Raw genomic sequence first — 10518 nt, forward strand, 5'->3', positions numbered from 1 at the left:
GCCATGTTAGCTCCCTTCTAACAACTGATTTTAACATCGCAACGGGAGACATAATGCCTGATCTCTTATTGCTGTTCAACCTTAGGTTACACGGAACGTGCAAAACACCCAGAGGTTTTATACCTAAGAGAATCGTAACACTGTCTGACAGTTACAACACAGCCTGACATTAACACAGTCTCTTTTCAGATTTCATTTACCGAATAATATATTTAACCATAGCTTGAGGTTTGAATAACAAACACCATATATGTTTTATTACAGTGTATATATGCTAAAAGTTATTAGGGTTTTGTCTTCAAACCTGTTCCAGGCTCTTGTCAAAGTGGATGTTTTGACTATGTTGTTACTGCACATGGGTGGAGGGAGAATGGGAAAGCACCAGACAGCCCCTTGCACCAGACAGACAGCCCCTTGTTTACAACACCAGAAAATCCGAGAAGGTTCCACAAGCTCCACTCGCATGTGCAGACTGAAGGTGGAGACTTTTTGGAAGAGAGACGCCCCTTTTATGAATGTGTATTAAAACCAGACTATAAAAAGAGTGGGTTTGGTTTGAAGGGTGTGCATTGGCTGTGGAGCGCTGACTCCCCGCATACCCCGAGCGGCTTTGCTTGTCTCTATTTCAAATAAATTTAGAAAACTCTAGTGGTGGTTTAGGCCCTGCCAGACCCGAGACCACGCCGCCATTGTCCCTCTGCCACCCTCGGACTGGACAGGGCAGGCAGTGAGATCCAAACCCCAGGGTTCAGATGTGGAAAAATTTAATACAACAGCGTAACAGATAATAAACCAAACATCATCAATAGCAGTAACAGCAGTAACAGTCAACAGGACAAAAGATATCAGAGATATACCGCAGGAGACACAGCAGCACTGTCCATGTGCGCTCAGGGACAAAAGCCACAAAGAAACTGTTCCTGCGCTTCGGGTTCAGCGCCTGGACCTGACCTCAGCGTGGAACTGAATAACCCGGCTGGAGCCCCCTCCCCACTGCGGGGGAAACTTAACCCTATCCTAGCTGAACCAGGACATGAGGTGAAAGGCATTCTGTCAGGATTTCCGGTTGCCTGCCTGCCAGAGGCGGCAAAAGCCTCGCCAGGTTGGGCCCGAAGGGCACCGAGGGCTTGGAGTCCCTCCTGGACAAGTTCTCCCAGAGGAGAGCTCAGAGGATGCCTGGTCTGAAACGCTGTGGGTGCGAGTGTCGGCTGGTCTGAGCTGCTGTGGGTTTGAATCCCACGAGGTCTGAAACTGGGCCGGGGCTTTCAGTCCCCTCTGGGAGAATTGTGGCTGCGGGTCGCACCCGCTGCTCCTGGTAATTTTGAAGGATGTGCTGTGTGCGCTGGATTCCGGTTTCTGGATTACGTGCTCTGTTTACTGGCTCACGGTTGCTGACTTTGTGCATTGGACTACGGCTTGTGGCTTTGTCTGTTAATGAGACTTAAGTCAGGTTGTTTGATCCCCATCTAAAACTGTTTTGGTCAAGTCTCCCATGGGGGTATTTGAAGGGACTGGGAACAAACCCTGGGAGGTGCGCTCAGCAAAAGCCCCTGGCGAGTCGATCGCAGAGGATCTGCCAAGCAGGCTGGCCCGGCCCCACCAAGCCCCCGACGTGCCCTAGAGGGGGATAAAGGCCCCGTAGTGGGCATGAAAAGTGTGCTGGGGCAGAGAGTCTGGGCTGTTCCTGCGTCGGGAAAGGTCAAGCCACGGCTGGGATTGCTTTTGTCGCGGGGCCGGGTGCCCTGGGGGGGTCGTGCAGGAGGACGGAGAAGGCAGCTGTGTGCCCCAGGGGATTAGATCTGAGGTGAAAGAGCCAAGGACCTGACCTGTCCAATCCCCCTGTTCCTGCAGTGGGTGCCCCGCAGCCCCCGGGCTCTGGAGGGGGCAGGAGGCAGGAGCAGGGTGCAGGCAGGCACAGTCCCTGCCTGCTCTGGCAGGAGCGGCTCTGGGCCAAGCAAACGTCCCCGTCGTGGTGCTTACGGACACGGGGCCGCACAGAGGGGACAAATCCCGGGGGAGCTCGGAGCCAGCACCTGGGGGAGACCTGGCAGAGGAGGGGGGGTCAGCAAGGGACCCAAAGGGAGGTTTGGCAAAGGGACGGGGGAGAAGGGGCATCGAGGGCTGGGTGGAAGAACCACGGCACCAGGGATGGAGAGATGATAATTTAATTTTTGAAGCCAGCAAGTGGGGTCGCCCCAGGGAGGTTCCCAGCCCTACACCCCCCGTCTGCTGTCTCTGGGGTGCCCGTTGCTCCCCTGGGACCAGCCTTGCCACCGCCGGGGATACCGAAAAAGCCGGTGGAGGAAGAACTCTCTGGGACCCAGAATCAGAGGATCAGAAGGCAGGATTCTTTACTGCAGCGCTGGGTGCACGGGGGATCTCTCTGCCTAGCGTGCACACCCAGGCCCCTTCGCTTACATCTGAAATGCAGGTACCTTCTCCATATTCATAGGGCTGCACAGTACAAACATACATACAGATAACCCGAGTGGGGTTTAGTTCAAAGGGCCTGTGCCAGCAGAACTGGAATGTTTCTGTCATCTTTGCGTATTGCCTCCTGCTGGTCGTCTTTGGGGGTCGTCAGGAGGAAGGCCAGTAGTCTTCCTCATCACCTCCTCCCCAGTTTCGACATTGCCAAGCCTGAGAAACAGTTTGTTTTGGCTGTCCAGCTTGTTACCCCCTTTTCTAAAAAATGTTGTGCATCCTTTGGCCTCGGCTCAGTCAGTTGGGTCAAAAAATGCCCATTATCTTCTGTTGACATGGTTTCACCTCCTCTGGCCTTGAGCCTCTGTCTCTGTTTTTGTGGGCCTGGGTCTGTGTTCCCAAAGCTCAACATTCCTTTGACTGAACAGATAATTCTTAAACCTAGTATCATCACTTTATTAATCCTGTGCTTAATTTCTCAATGTTTCTCTATCACGGGGTCTTGGGGGATCATCAGAAGCAGCAGCAGGACTGCAAGCCCTCTTGCCACCAGGCCTTGAGATACCTCCAGAGCCGGGCGCAGCCCTCCTGCAGGCACCGTCCCAGCCTGCACGGCCCCGGGGATGCCCGGCCACCCGTCCTGCCTGCGGGCACCCGCTGCTGGGGACTGGGCTGTGCCGGGCTGCTGCTGCCCAGAGCCCCGGGGCTGGTGCTGCCCAGGTGCATGGGGCTGCTGCTTCTTGTTTCTGTGGGGCCCCTCATGTCCATCTCCTTGGGGCTGCTACTTTCCAGCCCCACGGGGCTGCTGCTGCCCTTGTTTGCGCAGCTGCTCGTGTCCTGTGCCACGTTCTTGCTTGTCTTGTCCCCATCCATATCCTTGTCTCTCTCCAGGACCCCCCCCGGCACCTCCACTCTCTCCCCATAGAGCCAGATTTTGTGTCCCGGCTGCCGCAGCTTTGCCTCCACCTCCGTGACGGTGGGGGGCTTGTAGGGTACCCTGGGGAGGGTCCCATTGCTGCCTGCTGTCGTCACAAGGCGCTGATCGTCCTTGGAGGACTGGGCAGGTCCCGAGGGGTTTTGCACCACCTGCTCCCTCATGGCAGCAGGCCCACGCTCTGGGATGTAGAAGAAGCTGTCGCTGGAGGAAATGGAGGCCCTCGTCGAGGCAGGGCCCACAGAGTGTGTCCGATGTAGCGGGTACAGGCGCTCCATGGGTGGGACACAGAAGAAGCTGTCCAAGGAATCGGAGCTGCTTATCGAGGGGGTGTCCAAGGCATACATCATCCCAGGTAGCTGCCACAGGTCCTCCATGCTCGGCGCCTTCGCCCTGGCCCTGCAGAGGAGCAGAGGTAAGTGAACCTGCCGCAGCCCGGCCCCTCCGGCGGGACGGGCAGGGCACGGGCTGAGGGGCTGGGGCAGGATCTGGGGGTCTCCCCCGGCACTTGCCCTGTCTCCAGGGTTGGCGCAGGCTCCTTCATCCCTCTCCCTGTCGGTGGAGAAGCCGCCGAGTAAGGAGAAGGCCTTTTCTCAGGGCTGCCGTGGGGTGTCCGCCGTTTGCAGGGTGCTTGGGGCCGGACCCGCTCACCACTTGGCTTCTGCGTCTGGGCCTTGGCTCTCCTTCGGGAACGTTTCACTGCTGTCCTCATCCCCTGCAAAACCCCAAGAGCTGGGTGAGATGGGAGCAGCTCTCAGGCCCACACCACGGTCCCCCACAACACCCCTCGACATCCCACCCCCCGGCATGGTGCAGCGTCACCTACCCAGAACCTCTTAACCCTCGACATGGCGTTGGTCAGGAAGACCAGCACGTTGAGCATCAGTAGCGGGAGCCTCTGGCCCAGGCTGGGCCTGTTGCCACCCGCCATGATTGTGGCCCCAGCGCGGCTGCGGCCTTTTATACTGGGGCACGTGGGCGGAGCCCCCTTTGTGACATCACAGCACGGGTCCCCTGCCACGCCCTTCCCCCTGCGAGGGTCTCTGGTGGGTTTGGGGTGCATCAGGGTGCAAGGCAGGGGTGCAGACGGGGCATCAAGGGCTGGGTGGAAGAACCACGGCACCAGGGACGGAGAGATGATAATTTAATTTTTGAAGCCAGCAAGTGGGGTCGCCCCAGGGAGGTTCCCAGCCCTACACCCCCTTCTGCTGTCTCTGGGGTGCCCGTTGCTCCCCTGGGACCACAGTTTTCAACTCGGGGTTTGGGGAAGCAGCAGCAGCAGGACCGCAAGCCCTGTTGCCACCAGGCCTTGAGATACCGCCAGAGCCGGGCGCAGCCCTCCTGCAGGCACCGTCCCAGCCTGCACGGCCCCGGGGACGCCCGGCCACCCGTCCTGCCTGCGGGCACCCGCTGCTGGGGACTGGGCTGTGCCGGGCTGCTGCCGCCCAGGTGCCTTGGGTCCCCGCTTGTGTCCTTCTCCATGGGGCTGCTCTTCTCCAGCCCCACTGGGTCTGCTGCCAACTGACTTTTTGTAGCTGCTTGTGTCTTGTGTCATGTTCTTGCTCTCTCCTCGTCCTCATCTGCAGCCTCATCTCTCTCCAGTAGCCGCCATGGCAGCTCCACTCTCTGCCCACTGAGCCCACTTTGGCTCCTGGCTGCCGCAGCTTCGCCTCCACCTCCGTGCAGGTGGGGGGCTGGTAGAGCACCTTGGGGAGGGTCCCACCGCACCCCGACGTTGCGACCAGTCCCTGATCATCCTCGAGGGACTGGGCGGGTCCCAAGCGCTTTTACTTGCCATGGCTGCAGGCTCACGCTCTGCGATGTAGAGGAAGCTGTCGTGGGAGGAAACGCGTCTGCAGGTCAAGGTGGGGTCCCATGAAATATAATATCCCGGGTAGCTGCCACAGGCCCTCCGTGCTCGGCGCCTTCGCCCTGGCCCTGCAGAGGAGCAGGGGTAAGTGAACCTGCCGCAGCCCGGCCCCTCCGGCGGGACGGGCAGGGCAGGGGCTGAGGGGCTGGGGCAGGATCTGGGGGTCTCCCCCGGCACTCGCCCTGTCTCCAGGGTCGGCACAGGCTCCTTCATCCCTCTGTGCTTCAGTAGATTCGTTGCCCGGGAAGGAGGCGGGGTGAGCTCAGGGCTGCTGGGGGGTGTCAGCCGTTTACAGGGTGCTCGGGGCTGGGACCGCTCAGCGCTCGGCTTCTCCGTCTGGGCCTTTGTTTTCTCTTTCTGTTGTTTTGCCTTTCTCCTCATCCCCTGCAGGACCCCAAGAGCTGGGTGAGACAGGAGTATCTCCCAGCCCCGCACCACAACCCCCACAGCCCCCCACAACACCCCATGCCACCCCGCCCCCCAGCTCGGCGCGGTGCGGCGTCACCTACCCAGAACCTCCTGGCCCCCGACATGGCCTCGCTCAGGATGAGCAGCAGCCTGAGCAGCAGCATCGGAAGTGTCTGCTCCCGGGTGGGCTTGTTGTCACCCGCCACGGCTGTGGCCCCAGCGCGGCTGCGGCCTTTTATATTGGGGCAGGCAGGTGGAGCCCCCTTTGCGACACCCGGCAGCGCCCCCCTGCCACGCCCTTCCCCCTGCGAGGCCTCAGGAGCCACGTAGGGACCTTCACGGGACCATCTTTGTGCCCCTTCCCGGTGGGGGGGTAGCGACTAGCAGGGCATTGCCCGCCGATCCCTCTGCGCCTCCAGACTTGCCCTTTCCTGACGAGCCCTGGCTGAAGGAACGGCCGCACCCGCTCTGGCTGAGGGGCCTCCGACTCTTGTGCTGTTGGAGAATGGCTTCAAGAACAAGGAGATGGCAGCATGGAAAAACTGTTTAGAGATTAAATACAGGGTGATTTGTTACGTCTACGCAAAATAGATATTGCTTGAGTTGCTCAGCTACTATCTCCTGCCTGGAACTGAAGCTGCCCCCCTACCTGCGAGAATGCGTATGTCAGCAAAAGATTACTCCAAGAACCCACCCAGACTGGCTCAGCGGTTTGGCCCGGACCCAGGGCGCGACGGAGGCTGCGCAGGACTTCAGGGTGAAAAGGTCAGCAGTGAGGAAGGGGAGAAACTTCCTCTCCACGACCACCGACCCTCCCTTCACGCCCCCTGCCCAGGACATTGAGAGCTCATTGCGCAGGCGTAAAAGGGAGGAGACCTAATTACAATAAGAAGCGAAGATAGGCGGAGATAGAACATAAATATGTATAGGCGTTCTATGTATATGCAATTCTCAGTGGATATAAGGATGTAAGCCAACAGAATAAAGCTGAAGCTTGCTCTGTCATTCACATTGAATCGACTGCTTGCTTCCTCCGCTCGTCGAAAGTTCGTGGACTACATTGTGCCACAGCGACGGCGGCTCTTTCTCTGCCGGAAACTCAGGTTTGGGTGTTGGGTACTGAGAGCTTGCGTTTGTGAGCCCAAAGTCTCCAGAAAAGGGGGGAGCTGCTGCCTGCTCGCTGCTGGCTGCCAGCAGTTGGGGCTCAGTGCTGTGAGGGGCCTGGGGCAGGATTGTGCCCAAGGACCTCATGTTTGCAGCTTGGGTGGGTCCATCCCGGGGAGGGCAGAGAACCAGCAGACACCTGGGGAAGCCCCTCAGGGACTCTCCCCCAGACAGTGTATTCACACAGGCAGTAGATCCTCTTGAAATAGGTGTGTATTTTCGGATATGACAGGAAAGTTCCTTTCTTTTCTTGTCCATAACAAGTGTGCCCTTGGCTTTGGGCATGGCTGTTGGGTGGAATGATCCCCCGAGCACCCAGCGCTGCAGCACAGCCTGCCTGCCTTCCAAAACTTCCAACTGAGCCTCAGAGGGTTCTTCTGAGGTCCAATTTATGGTAAGATTTGGTGACCCAGATGGGACACTGCTGCTGAATCTCGATGGAACCGTGGGATCACAGGACCTGCAGCCAACACCGAGGGATCCTCGGGGAGATCCTCTGATCCCTGGGCCGAAGAGCTGGGAGCAAATTCCCATGTCAGGTGAAAGGCATTCTGTCAGGATTTCCGGTTGCCTGCCTGCCAGAGGCGGCAAAAGCCTCGCCAGGTTGGGCCCGAAGGGCACCGAGGGCTTGGAGTCCCTCCTGGACAAGTTCTCCCAGAGGAGAGCTCAGAGGATGCCTGGTCTGAAACGCTGTGGGTGCGAGTGTCGGCTGGTCTGAGCTGCTGTGGGTTTGAATCCCACGAGGTCTGAAACTGGGCCGGGGCTTTCAGTCCCCTCTGGGAGAATTGTGGCTGCGGGTCGCACCCGCTGCTCCTGGTAATTTTGAAGGATGTGCTGTGTGCGCTGGATTCCGGTTTCTGGATTACGTGCTCTGTTTACTGGCTCACGGTTGCTGACTTTGTGCATTGGACTACGGCTTGTGGCTTTGTCTGTTAATGAGACTTAAGTCAGGTTGTTTGATCCCCATCTAAAACTGTTTTGGTCAAGTCTCCCATGGGGGTATTTGAAGGGACTGGGAACAAACCCTGGGAGGTGCGCTCAGCAAAAGCCCCTGGCGAGTCGATCGCAGAGGATCTGCCAAGCAGGCTGGCCCGGCCCCACCAAGCCCCCGACGTGCCCTAGAGGGGGATAAAGGCCCCGTAGTGGGCATGGAAAGTGTGCTGGGGCAGAGAGTCTGGGCTGTTCCCGCGTCGGGAAAGGTCAAGCCACGGCTGGGATTGCTTTTGTCGCGGGGCCGGGTGCCCTGGGGGGGTCGTGCAGGAGGACGGAGAAGGCAGCTGTGTGCCCCAGGGGATTAGATCTGAGGTGAAAGGCTCTGCTCCCCCGCCCCCTGCTGCAGAGCTGCAGATGGGGCCGCAAGGGCCGGGCACGGCCCCATGGACAGGAGGGTCACCCCCCCAGAACCTCCCCACCCCAGGCAGGAGAGCCAGGTCACCCTCCAGGGTTTATTTAGTTTGGGTTTTGTTGGGTTTCTCAGGCGGGGGGTGGAATGGGACGATGTGGCCCTGGCTGGGGTGGGGCTCCCGCTGTCAGGTTCCTCTTGCCTGGTGCGGCTGGAGCTCCCACCCTGCAGCTGTGGGGGGCCAGGTGTCGGGATGAGCCGCTCTCAGGACACACCCATGGCCACCATTGTCCCTGGAGCGGGCGGGGGGCTGTGGGCAGTGGGTGCATCAGGGCGATGGGTCCAGGGGGCCATCAGGCAGCTCGGCCCAGCACCAGCACGCTCATGAGGAAGACCATGAGGAAGAAGACCCACATGAAGAAGCGGTCCATCACCTTGGCCACCTTCTTCCACTCGCCGGTGCGGCGCTGTGCAGCTCGGTGGCGTCGGAAGCAGCCGGCGATGTAGCCAACGTTCGTCAGCAGCCCATCGTGGTGGCACAGGCAGCGGTCTCGGGGACAGGCTCTGGCCTCAGCACCCACTTCCCCCCGGCCGGGGCTCTCCCCCAGCCCTGCAGCGTCCCCTCCATCCTCCCGCTCGCCCAGCGCCCGCCGGGGGCTCTTGCAGCTCTCGCCCACCTCGTAGACGCAGCAGAGCCGGGCCATGTGGTGCAGGATGAGCCGCCTGGCCCAGGGGGGCACGGGCCGGGCCCCCGGGCCACAGTGGTGGACGTTCATGATGAAGATGGTCAGCGCGGTTGAGGCCGTGATCATGGTCATGGTGGCGATGTAATACTTCCCTGCGTGGGCAACGGACGGTGATGCCGCGAAGGGGTGGAGAGCCCCACCCTCCCCTCCCCTGGCATGGGTGCTGCCCACCCACCCCCCCGCGGGTCCCGCGGGAGGGTTCTGGCTGCCGTCGAGGCTCACCGATGAGCGGGACGCTCTCCGAGGGTGGCATGCTCTCTGCCACCAGCAGCTGGAAGACGGTGAGGGCCAGCAGCACCGTCACCCCCAGCGAGACCTTCTCCCCCGAGTCAGCCGGCAGGTAGAAGCCGAGCGGCGCCAGGAAGGAGACCATGATGCAGGGCAGGAGCAGGTTGAAGATGTAGAAGGAGGCACGGCGGCGGAGGAGCAGGGTGTAGGTGACGTCGGGGTAGGGCTCGGAGCAGCAGCCATAGGTGATGACGTTCCTCGTGGCCGGCATGCCCAGCACCTCCCACTCCACATTCTCCACGAAATCCGTCAGGTCCGCAGTGTCCAGGCGGTTGTGGAGGTCGATCTGGTTCCCATTGTAGGTCCAGGAGCCGAAGGTGAGGCGGCAGCGCTGCCGGTCGAAGGGGAAGTAGGAGACGTCCACCTTGCAGGAGCTCTTGGTGATGGCGGGCCAGTCCCACATGATGAGCCCGTCGGAGCGCAGCACCACGTTGGTCTCCATTGAGCCGCCGAAGCGGTCGTCGGCGCTGGGGGCGGGACGGCCATAGGGCCAAGGTGGCCCCGAGCCCCACGTGGGCCGGGGCTTTGCAGGGCCGATCACCTGCCCCCGACGCCGTGTCCCCTCCCCGCATCACCCTGCCCCCAAAAGTGTGGGCTCGGGGGTGCCGGCCCCCCCCCGCCCTCGTCACCCACACCGGGAACGTCCCGGGGGCCCAAGGTTGGAAATATCTCCCACGCAGCCCCTCCCCAGTCCCAGCCAGAGCCCCCCCAGCTCCGGGAGCCGTTGTGGGGGGGGGGGGTGTCCAGCACAACCCACTTGTTGTAGAGGATGACGTCCGGCCGCCAGACGTAGCTGCTGGGGATGCGGATGCTGTCGATGCCGCCGTAGGTGTCCTCGTCCCAGGCGAGGTGGGCGTCCAGCCAGGCCTGGCGCACCCACAGGTAGGTGGTGAGGACCTGGTTCCTCTCGTCCTGCCGAGGGCAGTGGGTGCGTGCGGGGACAGACCCTGGTGCCACCCCCCCCTCAGCCCCCAACACTGCGAGGGTTCTGGGGGAGCTGAGCTGCCTTCCAGGGTGCTGCTTGTGGGGGGGTGGGAGCGATCTGAGTCACAGCACCCCAGAGTGATCCGGGTTGGAAAAGCCCTTGCAGCATCTCCAGTGCCACCATGACCCTCCCCCTGACCGTTCCCAACTCCCCCAGATCCCTCAGCACTGGCTCAGCCCGACTCTTCAACCCCCCCAGGGATCCCGGGGACTCCCCCCTGCCCTGGGCAGCCCATTCCAACGCCCAACAGCCCCTTCTGCACAGAAATCCTTCCTCAGAGCCAGCCTGACCCTGCCCTGGGCAGCTTGAGGCCATTCCCTCGGGGCCTGGCGCTGGGGCCTTGGCTCCAGAGACTCA

The 10518-nt window shown here is 60.8% G+C and overlaps 1 protein-coding gene across 1 annotated transcript; it reads right to left on the reverse strand.

The window, feature by feature from the left end:
• Positions 1–8226: 8226 nt before the first annotated feature.
• Positions 8227–10030, reverse strand: LOC141966675 (neuronal acetylcholine receptor subunit alpha-10-like). Its single transcript, XM_074919671.1, has 3 exons — positions 9934–10030; positions 9111–9507; positions 8227–8980 (listed from the first exon to the last, which is right to left on the reverse strand). The coding sequence occupies exons 2-3, from the start codon at positions 9385–9387 to the stop codon at positions 8496–8498; spliced, it is 762 nt and encodes a 253-aa protein (XP_074775772.1). The 5' UTR covers positions 9388–9507; positions 9934–10030; the 3' UTR covers positions 8227–8495.
• Between the last annotated feature and the right edge of the window lie 488 nt (positions 10031–10518).

Source organism: Athene noctua, chromosome 1 (genome assembly GCF_965140245.1).
Source record: "Athene noctua chromosome 1, bAthNoc1.hap1.1, whole genome shotgun sequence".
Classification (NCBI taxonomy): domain Eukaryota; kingdom Metazoa; phylum Chordata; class Aves; order Strigiformes; family Strigidae; genus Athene; species Athene noctua.